The 18756-nt window shown below is 38.0% G+C and overlaps 2 protein-coding genes across 2 annotated transcripts; one reads left to right on the top strand and one right to left on the bottom strand.

The window, feature by feature from the left end:
• Window positions 1–1255: 1255 nt before the first annotated feature.
• Window positions 1256–16562, top strand: UBE2B (ubiquitin conjugating enzyme E2 B). Its single transcript, XM_075209769.1, has 6 exons — window positions 1256–1422; window positions 6127–6207; window positions 6802–6827; window positions 8382–8471; window positions 11906–11994; window positions 14395–16562. Exons 1-6 carry the CDS (start codon window positions 1379–1381, stop codon window positions 14521–14523), a joined length of 459 nt encoding a protein of 152 aa, XP_075065870.1. The 5' UTR covers window positions 1256–1378; the 3' UTR covers window positions 14524–16562.
• Window positions 14010–18424, bottom strand: CDKN2AIPNL (CDKN2A interacting protein N-terminal like). Its single transcript, XM_075209770.1, has 3 exons — window positions 18204–18424; window positions 17803–17902; window positions 14010–17442 (listed from the first exon to the last, which is right to left on the bottom strand). Exons 1-3 carry the CDS (start codon window positions 18374–18376, stop codon window positions 17434–17436), a joined length of 282 nt encoding a protein of 93 aa, XP_075065871.1. The 5' UTR covers window positions 18377–18424; the 3' UTR covers window positions 14010–17433.
• Between the last annotated feature and the right edge of the window lie 332 nt (window positions 18425–18756).

The following is an 18756-nucleotide window of genomic DNA, read 5'->3' as shown; positions in this document are numbered from 1 at the left end:
TGGTCCTGTGGTAAGAGTGAGTACTCTTGAGGATTGGTGTCATTAAGTAGCTACTTGCTGGTATTACAGTGGTGTGATGTGGCCATGTGGTGCATGATGACACTGTTTGGTTGGATTTATGGGCTATATGATAGCATTTTGGTCTATATTGTGGCATTAAAAGCTATGGGGCCTATTTATGAACCCCCGAAGAGGTTAATATCACGGTAAATCCCCAGAAAGATTCAGTTTTCGGTGGATTATCTCATTTTAAAATAACAAAGTTATTTATTATTAGAGGTCATCTCCTGTGGTCCCAGCATCTTCAATCACAAATACAGTCCCCATAGGTGTTTATGGGGACTGCAAAATCCTATTTATGAAGCTCAACATCCTGTGGGGAGAACATTGCAGGAGAGGGATCTGTGGATCCCTCCCCGGCAGGCTTTGTGCTTATCCCCACTGTCCTGGCTGAAGAATTTTAATAAATAGATATGTTAATTTCTTATCACTGCATTAAGAAATGATCATTAATGTAAAGAAAAGGTGAGGGTCATAAATAGACCCCTATATATGGTGGCAGCAAAAGTGGTTTGATGGAGTTATATACAGTAACATGGAGTTGCTATGGTTATCATGTAAATATATGTGCTGGGAATTGAGACTACATTACTTGTCTTCTGGGTGTACATACTAGAGAGCTCTGTGGATTCCTAATGTGCACTGTGGATTTTTAACATGCCCTGCTAACCTGTATGGCACGAATCGATTGTTATGATTATTGTTTTATTTATATACAGAGACTAGATGAGCTTTATTTTTGCTTTGGGGCCCATTCTAAATAGAAAACCTGCCCTCCACAGCAGGCAGGCTCAGTGTATAACATAATACGAGAACAGGTCTTCCTTTCTATAGATTTATGTGACCCCATGTTTCCTTGACACACAATCAGTGACAAGCAATGTATACACTGCTTCACCAGTCACATGATCTGACGCAACCTTTCTCCAGGAACTTTTCGGTTGTCACTTTAAGAATGTTCCATGCGTTTTAATAAGGGCAGGTGTGGTCTAACTAGGATAGAATATGCCGTCAACTTATGAAAAAATATCTACATGTTACTGTAAAATGCCTATTTTTACCTAAATGAGTTGAAGCCTGTCAGCAGTGATCACTGCTTGAGAAGTTATATGAGAAGTGATATGGTTCTGTTAGCCTGAACACCCCTCTGGTTTCGAAGGAGTGGTGTGGTCCTGTGGAACGTTCTGTTCTGCCCTTTTCGGGGCGCTGTGAAACGTCATCGCAGTTTGTTTGTGCCAGGGCTGCAGTGCAAACAGCGGCAGCCGGGCCTTGGCTCCCGCTCTCCCCCTTTCTTCCTCCGTCCACGTCAAACAGGGCCATGTCAACCCCGGCTAGGAGGAGGCTCATGAGGGACTTCAAAAGGTGAGTAGCGCATAACCTCAACACTCCCATAATGCCATCAGGAAACCTTCAACTTTCAACTTTGAGTGTGCTTGGGGCCCTGACCGGTGAAAGGCAAAACAAAGCCTGTAGCGAGTGGTTACACAGTCCCCTGTATTTTTATGTAGGGTCCAGGTGCTAGCCGCGATTCTCCTGGGGAAGTGTTTAACCGACCCTGCCCAATACTAGGGACATCGACCCATACTCAGGGGAGGGCTGCCAAATTGTAGCCTGAGGGACAAGACTCGACTCTGCAGCTTATTGGGAACAATTTAAAGGGGAAAAAATGACCCAGCCCATGGTGGCCCACTATGTGCCCAGCTCAGAGGGCAGATGTCCCCCAGCCCAGCCTGCCCCTACTTGTGCCCACATGTCCTGTTGTACCTGAAGAATAGTTTTCTCTTCAGATGGACTCTGCTTTCATGTTGTAAAAAGTAACCCCACTCTCTCCATCCCTGAACCAGATGACACGGATGGGTCAAAAAATGTTTATATATGTATCCATTCTCACTCTGTCACTATTTTTAAAAGATCATTACTAAAGCTTGGCAATCATATAAAATAATTTTGTGTGTCCTGTACAATTTTAAAAAGGAGTTCTTTTGTGTTTGGATTTCTTCCTAAGGAGCACATTTGCTCACTGATGACTAATAATCAGACTATTTTTTTTAAATGGGGTCGGTGTCTGTTAAATAGTCACAGGTTACATTTCATTCTGAAAGTGTAAACTTCATCATATCCTAAGTAAAAATTGGTGTACACAAGACTTATAAGTAGTGTCAGAAGGGAAGGAAGGCCTTGTTTGTAAACACTCCAGCATTTCCATTTTGGTTTAGGGTGTGACCAAACTTGAGGCAACAAGTAATGACTGTCTCAACAAACATTTTATATTCATAAAGTTAATAGGTGAAAACTGTCATTATGTTGGAATGCCAAAACAAGAGCTTGCTGTTATTAAATTATGACTTTTTGTGGTCTGCAGCTCCAGAATTTCAGAAATTAATCCAATAATTGAGTGATTATCCTACAATGCTGTCTTCCTCTTGTTCTGTGTAGTGTAGTCATGTACATACTAGTTTTTGTTTCATTTACTTCAAGAGGGCCAGAAAAGTTATTTATTGATTTATGTTAAGCCACAAGAAAGAAAAATATTCCTAATGTATAGGTGTGCTTGAATATTTAAAGTTGTGTTCCTTACATATTTCATTTTCGGGGTATATTTACTAAACTGCAAGTTTTAAAAAGTGGCAATGGTTGCTATAGGCAACTATCAGATTCTAGTTCACATTTATTTAGCACATTCTACAGAATGACAGCTACAACTTGGTTGCTATAGGAAATATCTCCACTTTTTCAAACCCGCAGTTTAGTAAATATACCTCTTAGCCTGTTAAGGCTATAGGAAGTCTGTCAATTTAAAGCAGTGGCTCCTAATTGGCTATAGCTCTCAGTGATTACATGGTCAAAAGGACTGACAATACCAAGAGGTTATTTGCATTATGCTTTAAGTAAAATTGTAGTGAAAACAAGAGTGAGGAGGAGGTACAGTTTTGCATACATGTTTCTGAAGATTAATATATGTGCACTTGTCACTGGGTATTAAAGGGTTTGTACTTAATTTGCTTTCTTTTTTTGCTCAGGACAAGCCTAAATAGTTTAACTGGGCTGTGGCACTCCCCCCATCACTGATTTCCATTCCTGTGTCCGCACTCAAGCTCTGTAAGAGATGGAGATACTGGACAGAGCAGGGTTTCTCCAATGCTAGCCTTTTTCCTCAAGATCAGCTCTTATTTTTAGTCTTATGTGCCCAATTGTAATGGGCCTGGTGGTCAGAATATATTATTGCCCAGGACAATGACTAACGATCCTCTACCAATCGATTGGGTAGGTGAGAAAGATTAGATTTATTTTCTTTGGTTCTGATCACCCATTAGACATTATTTTTTCTTTATTTTTGTCTTGATAAACTCACTAAATTATGAATAAGAATAAGCGAGATGTCACATTCATAATACAGAAAATATCTTTAGTCCATATTTACATAACCTAGTAGAAAGCATCAACCTGTCACAGGAATGAGAAGAGGACCGAAGTCTGCTTAGATTATAATGGGCAGTCCTTTGTATCAGGTATCAGATTTGCTGAACTACACATTTTTCTTTATACTCAAAAAAAAATTCATGCAGTTTATTAAATGCTGGAGTGCCAAAGATTGCTCTTCTCCGATGTATTTTCTTTTTGGTGTAATACTGGCTTAACAATTCAGGCTGAACAACCATATCTTTAAGCAATTTGGTAATGGGTACTTCTGATCAGGGGCTGCTCTGTAGTTCCCTTGACATTTGGGTTTGCTAACTGCATCACTCATCATAGAGGTCATATGCCTACATACTTTACTCTCCTGACAGAAATATTATGATCCATCTGGAGTGCAGTGGTTGGTCATTTGGTAAAAAAATGACAAAGTCTGTACACGTGGCCACCTTAAGGAATTCCTTCTACAAGAAAAGGTGTATTTGTAAATCCGGTTTTAGAAAGTCCACTTCTGTATACAGTTTCTTCATGGTCAAATAAAATCCAATTGGCCTTATTCTTGCTTTCAAGTACTTTTAATCAATACTATGTATTGGTCATAAAAGTGAAGTATTGTACTTGAGGAGGTCCTCAAAATATTGAATTCCAGTAGAGGAAAGCAAAAATTAGTAATCATTTAATAACACAATTGACTAATGTACAATATTAAGAAAAAGGCAATTTCTTGGTTTTTATACCATAATTTGTGTTTTGGAAATAAACATTTAACAAAAGACAATTGACAGTTTAACGTGTGCCAAAACACCCTATGTTTGGAAAGTACTTTTGGCTGCTAAACCCAAAAATAGAGATTTTTAGATATGAACATTGAGGTAATTCCCAAACCACAGTTCAAATGCAGATTTGCGATGACACGGATGTGCTTTTCCACAATTGCACCCAAATCTACTGGCCTGTACAAGAATTTGAGGGCCAAGGCAACAGCATTCGCAGTGGTGCAAAAGTTTACAATGGCTGACTGAACAATGGTTGGTCCCTGAAAAGTAACAGACCAACGTGCAAAAACAATATTTAATTTTGGGAGCTAAGGTTATTTAACTGAGAGAGCTGGGGTGGGGGGGGACAACTTTTGTTTTGCAGGAAGCTTTATGCTTGTCTTTTTTTTTTTTTTTTTTTGGGGGGGTGGGTTCGACCTGCAAAAGGAGTTGGATGTTTCCAGATTTTCAGGTTTTGAAGACCATGGGGTATATTTACTAAACTGCAGATTTGAAAGAGTGGAGATGTTGCCCATCAGATTCTAGCTGTCATTTTGTAGAATGTGCTAAATAAATGACTAGAATCTGATTAGTTGCTATAGGCAACATCTCCACTCTTTCAAACCTGCAGTTTAGTAAATATCCCCTCAAGTCTCAGCCTATGCTTTTAGTATGAAGAATATTGCACCTAACACTTCTTTGGGAAATTGCTCATTGGGCAATATTATAAAAAGCCAGTGCACATCTAAAAGACGGTCCCAATGCCCCTTCATTTTCATGATTAAAATCTAAGAGAAGCCAAACAAAGCAGTATTTTAGGAGAAGAATTATAAAGCTTAGTAGCATAAATGAGGTGTTCAGAAATAATGATCATTCTAGCATGCACATTTTCAGTTGTAAACTGGTAAAGTTAGGCACAGATTAACTCTTTCAGGGAGAATTGTGAAATGGATGAGCACCTTGCCGGACAACTGGGTATACCAGCGCTCATAAAGAAGAGTTCTGGGTCTGCTCTTTGAACATTTGGATCATTTAGAAACTACAGTGTTATTTCTGTTTTAAAAAGTAAAATATTAATAATGACTCAAAGCTTTTTCCATAACTTTAAACTGTATCCAAGTGGGATTTTGTTAAATTAATAAGTAAAGTGAGCCTTCAATTGTTTCAGATGCTATGCTGTCACTAGCCTGCTCTTGTGTAGTACATTTGGGCAGGGCAAGCCTAAGGGGTATATTTACTAAGCTGCGGGTTTGAAAAAGTGGAGATGCTGCCTATAGCAACCAATCAGATTCTAGCTGTCATTTTGTAGAATGCACTAAATAAATGACAGCTAGAATCTGATTGGTTGCTATAGGCAACATCCCCACTTTTTCAAACCCGCAGCTTAGTAAATCTAGCCCTAAGTCTTTTTATGTGGGTAAGAAAGCCTTTGATCCTAGCATTGCAACCTGCTGCAGAAGCATAACAGAGAGCATGATGAACATATTTAGGTGTACGTCACTGAAGTCTCTTGCACTAGTGGCTTCACTGGTGACAGTAGTAATGGAGGTGTACATTGAGTTATGTCTGTAATGGTTAAATGCCTGTAACTAGTTCTAATGGTTCCCATCAGGCCCACTGAAGATGGTACCTCTCATCCAGTGTATCTCCGATGCAGTATATAACTTTCTCCAGTTGCAGTGGCGGCCTGGTGACTGGTATTTGACTACAATCCTAGTTAAATATAAACCTTTTTGTATTTCAGGTTTAGAATTTTTTATTTTTTCAGTAATACACAAGCTTTGAACTACATTCATGTCAATTTGTCTTTACTTGTCCTTTAAAATGTTTAGCTACTTTGTACTATTCTATATTAAGGCTACATTTTATATAAATGTTTGAAAACCCTTCCTAACAGATTGCAGGAAGATCCCCCTGTAGGAGTCAGCGGTGCACCATCTGAGAACAATATTATGGTCTGGAATGCAGTTATATTTGGGTATGTTTGAAATCCTATTACTGTATTGTTAAGTAAATTGCTTTCTTTCAAAGGGGTAGGCAATATTTAGATATGCAGTTTGCCTAAATGCATTTGTGTGAAGATATACCCCTTTTAACTTTTTGTAGACATGTACTGTATCTTACAGAACGTTTGTGTAACAAGCAAATTCTGTGTGTTTGCATTCCAGTGCTTGAGCTGCACTGCTGTTTGTCCAATTATTGTGGCCACATTATTATGAAAATAGCAGAATGCTTATTTTCCAAAGTTTTGAACTAAATTTCATGTCAGTGTATTACAAACACATTTTTTATTACTATTACTTAGAAAATCTACTTTTAGGAATGTTACACTACAGTTTTGGTACTTAATAACTTTTTCAGGTCAGTGACGTGTGCGTGACCACTTTTGGTGAGGTCAGTGGAGTCCTGTTCAGGGCATCAAAAGCTCCTGTTTTCAAGACACTCTTGTGCTTAACAGAGCATTCAGTTTATTAATATAAATGGCTACTATACCCACGTTTAGTTGGCTATTATATGCACATTGGTTAGAAATGTAGAATTTGCATCATATCTTCATCATCTTTTCTTCTAGGCCTGAAGGAACACCATTTGAGGATGGTAAGTTTCCTACAGATGTTTGATACTGATGTCCTGAGGCTGTATTTAAAATGTATTATTAGTATATTATTTTCAAGCAGCACCATATTGCATAGCTCTGTTCATTAAAGGAATCATGATACAAATCATTACCATACATTAACTTGAAACAAAACCTTATGATGGCCTTACCCAAATGAGTTTACAGTCGAAGAGGTGTGGAGAACACTTGATACATAAGGGAGTGGATGAACAATGGTAGTTGGTGTTGGGGAAAGTCTGTGGCTACTATAAGGCAGCGGAAGGTGGAGACATAAGAGATGAACCAGTCATCATAAATGTGAACTGCTGGCAACCATGTCTGTCCTTCACCATTTTTCTCACCTTAACCTTCTTACTGCTCTGGTTTTGGAAAAAGGCTTTCGGTATTTGTTCCCTACGTATCCAGTAGCGGAAGTGAAAATTGCCAAAAGGGTACCGGACATGGCAGCAGCAATGACTGTTAAACTTTCTGGACCCAGCAGTTGAATGGAGATGATATTCCAGTAGATCTTCAAAAGAACCCTGTCCTTAGTGGGGGTTAATCTATTTAGCACCACCTTGTAATTTCCCTCTGCCTTCACAAATGTTTAACTGTTTTATACTTGTGAGAAGATAATTATGTTGGAGGGTAGGGCACATAGTTGATCCAAAGTGCAGTCTTGTTTATGACACTGATGAATCATGTCATGACAAATATACAACTACTTGTATGTAAATGTGATAGTATTGCGTTTTAATGACCATACAATCCTTTATCTGTTCAGGGAATAAATTACTGTGGCTCATTATTGCTGCTTCAAAAGTTGCCCAGCTAAATAGTTATAAACTTGATTGGGTAAATGGCGCTGTCTGACCTCCTTTGCATATGTAATCAAAGTTTTTGTTGTTTTTCCCTTTTTATTTTGGTATTTTACTTTGTTTTAGTAAAATAGTAATCATTGAGAGCTGAGATTTGGCTATACATTCCTATTAAAATCTATATAATATAAAATATATATTTATCTATAATATGGTTGCAATGAGCAACAACTCCACTTTTTCTTTTAAAATTTGATAAATCTACCCCTTAGAATGTTATGTGTCTCTGTTCCAAAATACACTTTGCTAGAGTTTAAGTATGTGTTTGGGGAAGGGGGGGGGGGGGTGGGGGGTTCGTTTATGTGGAGAGCACAACTACAGATAAACAGTCTCTGATATCCATATAAATTTTTACATAACCCAACGCCGGACTTGAGCCAAAATGTTGTCGGAGATATTTAGTGCAGGTAGCATCTAAGTTGACAAGCTCAAGGGGTAGATGATTTAAGGATTAGACAAACAAAAATGTAACTAGTCATTAAATAAAAACTGCTATTTATGCATAAAGAGTTCAAAAATATTTAGTTTTACACACATAATATGTTTAATAACCTATTAAGCCATGTTTTGATGATGACATAAATAATTAGTTTGTCAGCTGTAAATACTCGAACAACCTTGTGTTGCAAACTATATTTTACTGTAAAATATTTCAGCTCTAACTTTCTTATTTAGGCACGTTTAAACTCGTCATAGAATTTTCAGAAGAGTACCCAAATAAACCTCCGACTGTTAGATTTGTCTCAAAAATGTTCCATCCGAATGGTGAGTACTTGTTACTAGAGAAATAAAATGTACAAATACTGAGTGTCCTCTACAAATGCAGTGAAAATTTGTAGTAACTCATAAAATAAAAAAACTAGTGTGATTTGTTGCTACTAGCACTAGATTGGTGGTATGTGGGATAATACTGTATTGTTACTTTGTAAAACCCTCTGCTGCATATTGCCAGCTTTCGTTTGGAGATGCTGTTGCAGGTTTTATCTTCTGTTACCCCGTATATTTCTTGCTTCTAAATAAAGTTAAAACTAAACAAAAACCCCACAGATGTCCTATATCCAGAATATACATAATTAACCAAAATAAGTTGATAACCAAAGCATGTGAAGGTGGAGCCTTGTCTATAGATTTGTTGTCAAACAAATGCCAGTTATTTCAACAACTCATCATTTCAAGCACGTTTCCTATGAATGAAAGTTTAACCTTGTCTGTGAACCTCAACAACTTTTCAGTGGAGCTTTAGGTTATTATCCTATTCTTTGGTAATAGTAATGTGACAGGATGGACCGCCTATGCCACCCCGTTTGTTGTTGCTGGGAACCGTCTGGGATTACTTTGCCACCGTTCCCTTTCATTATCCCAAATGCGCCCTCTTGCCGCAGTAAGTAAGTTTCCCAGCAGGTTTTTGAAGCAAGTGATTATTTGCTAACCCTGGTTGAAGGTACCAGGTCAGATGAAACAAGAAGAATAATTTTCAATACAAAACGGTGCTTTTTATACAGTTTTTGGACACAGCCTCACAGGGTAAGTCCTCTGAGGTCTGAGCTATTTTTAGAATCGGGATGCAATGTGTTTACCCAAACATGGATTTACACGCAATGCAAAGCTAACATTATTTACACTTATCTGTGATATCCTAAAACGTGCTGTGATTTCCAATATCTTGTTTGACACAAGAAATCTAATAAGTCTAAGTAAACCTTCCTGTGCCTTCAGGTGCTGGACCCTTGCACATCAAAAGGTCTAATTAACATGAGATTAACATGGGTCCTTCAGAGTTACAAAAACACCAAACAAGTAATTTCCCTACCAAAATACACAAGACTTCCTCAACAAAGGCTTATTGCATCAGGTATATACCTAAGAAATAATGCATTTCTTCTAGCAAAGTTAAAACAAAAAAATGATTTTATTCCCCTGGTCTCAGAAACAAAAATATTTCCTTTACCAAAAATAGACACAATATCAAAAATAAGTACATTTTGCAATTGTATAAATACGCACCCTGCGCTATTTCCTTTAAATAACTTGTGGTATAAATGTATTAAGTTATCCAGTCACAAGTAGGTTGAAAAGGTTTTTAACATTTTGCAGGCTCAGTGCTAGGTCCTCTGCTATTCTCTATCTATACCACTTCTCTTGGAAATCTAATAAGCTCCTTTGGCTTTTAGTATCATCGCTATGGGGATGATACCCATATTTATCTATCTACTCCTGATCTCTTGACATCTGTTGTCCCGTGTAACTGACTATCTGCCACTTCATCTTGGATGTCCTCTCGCCAACTCAAGCTCAATCTTTCTAAAACAGAGTTAATAATATTCCCACCCACCAACAAGAGCATACCTGACATTTCTATCTCTGTTGATAACATGACCTTAAACCCCACCTCTCAAGCTCACTGCGTAGGCGTGATCTTTGACTCAGAATTATCCTTGATTCACACATCGGCTCTATATCGAAATCATGTTGTGTACATCTAAAAAACATTTGCAGAATACGCACATATGTTACACAAGACACTGCAAAAACCTTAATTCATGCACTTATCTCCCGCATTGATTATTGCAATTCCCTCCTGACTGGTCTTCCCCAAAAAAGACTCAAACCCCTACAATCTATTTTGCACGCAGCGATAAGATTGATTTTCCATGCAAATCGTTATTCCTCTGCTGAATCACTCTGTATGTCTACACTGGTTTCTACTGAATCCAATATAAAATACTTTTACTAACCTACAAGGCCATCTACAAAGCTGCACCAACATACATCTCCTCTCTTGTCTCTAAATATCTCCCAACTCAGTAACTCCGTTCTGCACAAGATCTGCATCTCTCATTCACCCTCATTACATCATCCCATTCCCGATTACTGGACTTTTTTCGGGCTGCACCCACTCTGTGGAATTCACTCCCTCGCACAATAAGACTCTCCTCTGGTCTACAAACTTTCAAGCATTCTCTGAAAACCCACCTCTTCAGACAAGCTTATAATATTCCTCAACCACCCTCTTAAGCTCACTACATTACTCTATTACCGCCCGTTACACATTTTCACACAAGACAACTACCCCTTGACACAACATTGTTGTGTGACTGGATCATTTAGCTTACGAATCACTTTAACCTTTGCAGTCTGGCTGGACCGAAATGCAAAATGTAGACTTAACCTGTATCAAACTCCCATTGTCCCATAGATTGTAAGCAGGGCCTTCTGACCTCTTTGTCTGTTTTACCCAGTTTGTTTCTTACTAGATTTGTCCCCAATTGTAAAGCGCTACGGAATGTCTTGGCGCTATATAAAAAAAATGATTATTATGATTTTACAATTTTTGGTTGATAAGTTACTGTTGTCTATTTATCAGAGGATGAAAAGCCCTATGGCCTGTGAAAAAGGTTGTTTTTTTTGGCGGGCGGCCATTGCGGTTCACCTATAAAGTTCTGGCCCGCCAGCATTATCTCTGCTGGAGAGAGCAGGAAGCCAATTTAACAAGGATTGTGGTGGCACAAGTAACCTCTGCAGTCTTTGAATAAAAGTGTTTTTTTGTTTTTTTAAAAAGTTTTTTTTTTTATAAAAAAATGTTGAACTATTTTTTCCTAGCCTAGTTAGGACAGTATAGACTTCCACATGCTACACTAGAATTATTTATTTCATTTGTGGACTTTCATTTCCACTGCACATGTGTGCAAATCTGATAGCTGGCTTGCACATGTGCATAATCCCCGTGATTGGCCCGGCAAAATGGTAAGTTGTGCTCTACTGCTCCCGGCTAGTATCGTTAAGGCAGCAGAGTATGCTTGGCGGCACCGGTGATCATTTGTTGATAAATGGTGATAACAGCTTTTCTGTCGCCACGATACAAGATGATAGAAAATCCTTGCTAATGCTGCTTTTTAATAAATAAGCTCATGTATGTTAGATCTAGAAACAAGTGGATAGATTATAGTTACTGTACTTGTAGATGTGTGTTGTTGTTGTTGTACAGACGTTAAACCATGCTTGTCAGTTAGTCTCTGTAAACGTCAGATTGCTGTCACACTAACACTGAAACTATGAATGATTCCTGCAATGATCATAGAACCTATCGTTGCTTGTGTGACATGAGCCACATGTAAAGAAACATGGTGTGTGCTCTTTTATTTGTTTGTTTCTTTGGGTTTTTTGTTTCCATCATAACCCGATATTTTTTTTTTCTGTAGTTTATGCAGATGGTAGCATATGTTTAGACATCCTTCAGAACCGCTGGAGCCCAACTTATGATGTTTCATCTATATTAACATCAATTCAGGTAAGAGCTTTGACACAATGCTAGAGAGCAGTTTTCCTATATTTCTTGGTGTTCCAGCCAAGACATGTGCTGTGTGAGATACAGATGGTGGACAAAAACAAAATGGGAAAACCTAGGTAAATGAGCAACATCAAACATAATGAAAACAAGGGCTTCCACACTGGTGTGGCCATGCATTAATTAAGCAAATACCACCCCAGAAAAGTTTCTCATGTATAAAAATGGTGGACTACCCTAGTTGTCTTATAATTGTGGCTTCAAGAGGAGACATCAGTGACTTTGAAAGAGGAGTAATTGTTGAGATGCTTTGTCAGGAGCTTTGGTAATTAAGACTCCTCCATGTGATAATGTTTCACAATCAACATTGTCCAAAGCAGTGTTGGCATGGAATCCCGAGAGGAAAAACACTATCGGCAAAGAGCAACAGTGGACAGGATCATTGTATCCATACATTAATTTTATGTTAAGCAAGTAACCAACTGGCATCAACCAGTGCACGCAGCCAGTTTTATCAATGCGTACACCACAGAGAAGGATATCATTCGGTTTGCAGTACAGAAACTGCTAATCACCCCTAGAAAGGCACCTTTGTGAGTTCAGTGGTGCAAAGAACAACGATAATGTACTACTGAGCAGTGGAGGAAGGTGATATGGTTGTTTGATTCATCATGTTGTAAACAGATGGTCATTATAAAGAACGCTACAACAGTGAAGGGTTCTAGTAGTTCCATAACGTGGGCTGCATTCACTTGGCATGATTTAGGTGCAGTCAAGACGAGGTAAAAGTTAATCGCTGCTTAATGGTACTGAGTGATCAACTTCACCCTGTGCTGCAGAATTTTTTTCCTGGTGGAAGAGGTGTCTAATAGAACACACATGGTCGCCCAATGGTTTGAGCATGGGTCGATTATCCATATGTCTTGGCCTTCTGTCACCAGATCTGAACCTAATCAAGCATTTATGGGATACTGCAACAGCATGTTTCCCTACAGTCATGCATCAGTTGATCGACACTTGTGGATGAATGGTGCTTCATCCCTCCTACACAATTCCAGACATTGGCATACTAAATGCCACAGAGCATTGATTATGTGTTTGACGTGTGTTTGTCAAACACCCGTTTAAGTGACTGACTTATATTAGTATTTCCTTTTTGGGTTTTTTATTCTTTGTATGTTTCTATTGATGAAACTGGGTACATCTACACGCACATCACTGTGCCAAAGGGTTTGTGAAGCTTGAACATGTTTGAATATGCAGGCTGGCTCTAGTTACAGTATACAATAGCTCTATCATGAACAAAGTTTTGGATATTGATGGCTGCATCTCTTGGTATTTCAACCTAATGCCTTTTAAACAATTTAGAAAATGTACAGGGGAAATCAACAGGAATAGAACATTGGCTTATACAGAAAAGATGCATTTAAATGTGTATTTATTCTCATTAAGATGCCACAAAGGTTTTGCAGTATTGTACATAGGGGATTAGAACATCCAATAGAATGACAAAATAACAAGTACAAAAGTGTCAAAATTAAATACACGTTAGAAAAATTTTATGCAAGGTAAACACAAGGAGAGTGGGCCCTTTTGGAGGAGCCGGGAAAAGCAAAAGCAGGAGAGTTAGGAGGGCGACTGGTAGGCTTTAATGAAAAGATACGTTTTAAGGGCATGTTTGAAGGCTTTGAGACTGATGATTAGTCTAATTGGGCATTGGACTGCCTTCCAGAGGTTGGGAGAGGAAAGAGGCATCCATGATGAGGTGGTGGTCATTGGCAGTGTGGAGTTGGCATGAAGGAGTATGTGGAAATGAGGTTGAATATGTAGGGGGTATGTGAGTGGTTGAGGGTAAGAGTATTGCTCCCTGTCCATTTGAAAATCCAATTTGGTGTAGTGACTGGGAAAGAGGGGTGGCAGAGTTAGAGCAGTGTTGAGGACTGATTGAAGTGGTGAGAGATGAGAAAGGAAGGCCAGAGAGGAGGAGGTTACAGTATCCATGCAAGGGATAAGGAGTGTTTTGTTTTTTTTAGTTGCATCCAGGGCAAGAGAGAGCCCGATCCTAGATTTGTTAAGAAGGTGAAAGCAGCAAGATTGGGAGAGCATTGAATGTGGGGGGGAGTTGAGGATGATACCCAGCCATTGGAAATGAGCGACAAGGAAGATAGTGGTATTGTCAATGGAGGGGAGGATCTTGGATGGGGAAAACAATGATTTCTGTCTTGGACATGTTCAGCTTAAAGTGTTGGAACCCTAAAGGGAGGGGATGTCACATGAAATGGACTCTCTGTAGGTAATGTGGATGGCAAAGTTAAGTGAGGGGGTGAGGAGGAAATTGCTGGTGGCAAAAAGGCAACAAGGATTATGTATCACTCATGTCCATTTTTAAATTTTTATTTCCAGTCTCTTCTTGATGAACCAAATCCGAATAGCCCTGCGAACAGTCAAGCAGCACAACTTTATCAGGAAAATAAACGTGAATATGAGAAAAGGGTATCGGCTATTGTTGAACAAAGTTGGAACGATTCCTAATAGAACACTTCCTCTGCTTCACAACGCCTTCATTTTTTGTTTTTTTTTGGGGTTTTTTTTTTGGTGTGTTTACAATTTACCATCTAACAGACAGAAATGGAGGCTCCTACAGATGCCACAAATTTTAAGGATTTACATAAGTTGATGGCAAAAATACAGAATCCTCTTGGTCCCGTCCCTCAGTTGTTTGAAAGTGTAAAAGCTTGTGTATCTACTAGTGTATTTTTTATTGCATGTTGTGCATGGTTTGAAAATAAGTTATTGCTACATTTGTAATATATCCGGTTTGTAATTTTTTTTCCCCCCTTTAATTGTATAATGTTGGCATGGAATTTTCATAAAAAACACACCTTTTTGTAAAGCTGTACTTTTTTTCTCCCCCCGTATCCCTAATCCACTCTTCTCCCACAGCAAATATGAATGCTTCAGTTTGAAGGCTTTGCCACTTTTTTTTTTTTTTCTCAATCTATAACAGAAAAGTGCTGTTTGTTTTTTTTTTTTTCTTAATATTTTAACGTAAGCTGATAAATGAATAGCTTACAATAGAGTTGATTGAGCTGACGGTTTTCTTATTTTATATGCATTTTCTCCAACCACAGTTTTACATTTCTATTTTAACAATGACCATCTGTTTCATAATTAAGCAACTAATACCATAGGTTTCCCCACCCCAAATACACTTTTTCCCATATAATCATATTCAGGAAATCATTAAAACATGGTAAATAAACTGTCAGGAAAAGGTTTATAAAACTTGTATGGGATTTGCTTTTCTAATCTATTGAAGTATGTGCCTGTGATATAGTTTTTAATTTTCTTGGGGGCCAATATGCAATTTTACAATTGTTGACTGGATAGGAGCTACAGCTACCCAATAAGAGTGTGCATTTCACATATCCCCCTCCAAGTAGACAGAATTGCTAGGATGGCCTCAACCCTCCAGCACATGATATCTCCTCCCATACACCGTGGCCCAGCAACTGCTGTCAGCAAAAATACCAGAGGTAAGGAGACCAATGATAGAAAATGATTACCTATCGTACTGATTTTTAAACATCATGTGCATATGTAGCATTTTTCTTTTAGAATGATGCAATATCGAGGCAGCTGAAGCAGGCTGGATTGTGCTGCACTATCCACACCCCCTCATTCTATTTAACTGGTAGGGAGGTGTCATCAGAGCCTTATGCAACTGGTAAATGATTTTGTTATCCGTCAGACACATTCATATGTGCGAAACTAATGGCTGTTTCATAGTGACTTATGTCAGTCTTGCAGCCACAGCTTTTGATGGCTGTATATGTATCTAAATGTTGATGGTACTTTGATGTAGTCTGAGGAAAGGAAATTCCTCAAATGAAAACCAAGCAACGAATTAATAATGTGCATGCTGTTTGATTTCTGTGCAAATCTGTCTGAAGTTACCACCTAATGGGAAAATGACCAAAGAATACTTTACATTCACATCAGTCCCTGCCCCATTGAAGCTTAGAGAATAGGACACACAAGTACCCATTGTGTAAGCAGCTAGTCAACTGACCAGTGTTTTTGGACTGTGAGGGGAAATATTTATACATAAGGAGAACATGGATCATTCTGCTACACATGAACTTGGTATTGAAAGAAGTAACATTTGTATGACCCAAAGTAATGTTATTTTTTGTGGTGTTAGAATGGTCCTTTAACTATAGTGGAGTTAATTAAATATGCCTCTCCCCTTTACCTAAAGACAAATCACAATTTCATATGGCCACTTTCCCTACAGTGACACCTATTTATTAAAAGATAAGGAAAAAAATTGAAGATTTCGGCAGGAGCAATTGCATGTGAAAAGTGAATCTTTATTAGTTAGCTCACACTTACCAGCATTTAAACACACATTTCTTACCTTAATGACTTGGGCTCAAAATAATAAAATAGTAAATTTGCACCTTAGCAAAACCATGTTCCATTGAAGGGGGAGGTAATATTTAAAATGTGGGGACAAATTTATAGTTGGAGCAGAGCATGTCCTAGATCAGCTTTAAATTGTGTAAAAATAAAGCTATCAAGTATGTGTTCTACATTAAAAGCATGCAATAGTTTCCTTATGTGCAAAATAAACTAATTTGCACCCTTTGCATTATAACATGGTTTGTCCAGTAGAAGATTTATTCCTTTTTGTTTTGTGTGCCTTAATAAATCAGGCCTGTTACGAGAACAAGACTTGAGGAACTTTTTTTTTTTTTTTTAAACCCACAAGACATGCAGAGGAAAGGTTGCATTGAGGGCACAAAGGGTTGGTTGAAAACTGTGCACAATGTGTAAATTAGGAATGCCACTTCCCATAACTATCCATTTTCTAATAAAACACAGCATTATTTGTTACCTTAAAAAGGACATGTCTACAGCCAAAATACATTTTCAGGCACCAGTCCCTTATTACCATTCAGAATTTTGGATTACATTGAAATTAGGGGGCAGTGGCTGTACAAGTAGAGCGATGCAAGCCTTGTTACTACTTCAGAAAGGCCACCAATGCTTCTGTTGAATGTAATTACTTCATGAACTAAAGATAAACTACGTTCCAGAACATTTGCAAAACTGTTTTATTTCACCACGATTGTTTGTCTTAAAATGACAGTTTGTTTAGCCATTCATTCATGGGTGATAAACCCCACACATTCTATATAAAAATCTTTTCTGTTACATTTTAAGAACATAAGTTGGTTTAAAAAAAAAAAAAGTTGGAAAACTTGTCTTGCTGCTGGTGCTAGTTATTCACAGTTAGAAAAAAAAAACCTAAAAATAAAAACAGTGTCATGATGGTCTTCAGTTCCACACACAAATAAACAATTAAAGACAGTTGCAGTATATCATATCCAGTACTGTGATAAAAGGTCAGCCATAAGAATCAGAACATACTCCAAGTTAACGATTCTGTGTAAAAAAAAAAAAAAAAAAAAAAAAAAGTCAATATTATTACAAGAACCACGAGTCTTTAGTCCTAGGTGTAAATTTATCATCCTAGGATTTCTGCAAAGTTGCCAGAAATTGGTGACTTTGCAGTGATTGGAGAATGATACATTTACCCCCTAGTGTTTAAGGCAGAACAGCTAAGAAAATCACAACACAAAGCAGTGGGAAACTAAATATGTATCATACCAAACGAACCTAATAAACTTCCTAGCCAACAAAATATATTTTGTTTTTCTCTTTATAAATTGTTACAACCTAAATTCCAGCAGGTGTTATACAGTCTACATTTCTCCCCACAACAAAAAAAATCCAAAAACTTACCCGTTTCATTATTTCATCTCTTGTGGTAAAGTGTGGTGCATCTTCTACTTCAATCCCTTCTGCCATACAAAATACTTTTTCCAAAAGTTCTGCACTGTATCTGAATAAATATGAACATATATATTTCATACAATGGAGACCCACAATGAATTTGACTTATAATTAAGAAGAAACCTTGTGAAAATATTTCTGAGAACGATAACGAACATTTAAATCACATAAGAGTTTTCATGCATACTATACCCGCAACGTGTATAAGAATGAACGCCCCCTCATTAACTAGCATGTTTAATTGTAATATTGTAGATAATATATATAACCGGTACACAAAACATAAGAACATGACAGAGAAAGTTATATATGCCCCAACAACAACAAAATAGGGACTGAAAATAACATACCGGCAGCCCATGAACACATGATTGGCCCAGACCATGGACAGGGCTAACAGTTGGTCCACTTCGTTCTCTCCCTGGAATTTTTCCAGATTCTTTAAAAGAAATTCTCTCCTGGCTCTCCATTGTTTATCACTCTCGCAGAAGCTCTGGAACTGCTTAACAGACTCGGCTTCCATTTTGCGTATTGCAGCACAGGCGTAGAGTACTACTTCCGGTGTCCTCTCTATGGTAATGACGGCCCGGGAAACTAGTCCACCTGTTCAAGTTATCATCTCTATGATAGTACGTTCTCCGTCGTCATAGTGACTGCGACGTCATTTAAATGTAATTAGAATTTAATGCGTACTTCCTTTAAGGTGCAGCGGCCATCTTGTGGAAACCTAGAGGGATTTGTTGTGTGCCAGTCTCATTACAGCGAAGAAATTAATCGAACTTCGTGTTTTGTCTCACTAGAAATGTAGAAACAGAACTCTGAACCACCATTCGTGTGTGACCATGTAAATAAACATGCGTGCGTATAGAATAAATAAAGGTACTTTTATTTGATAAACTGTAC

Source organism: Mixophyes fleayi, chromosome 4 (genome assembly GCF_038048845.1).
Source record: "Mixophyes fleayi isolate aMixFle1 chromosome 4, aMixFle1.hap1, whole genome shotgun sequence".
In the NCBI taxonomy this organism is placed as follows: Eukaryota; Metazoa; Chordata; class Amphibia; order Anura; family Limnodynastidae; genus Mixophyes; species Mixophyes fleayi.
This window is presented reverse-complemented; position numbering and strand designations above follow the sequence as displayed.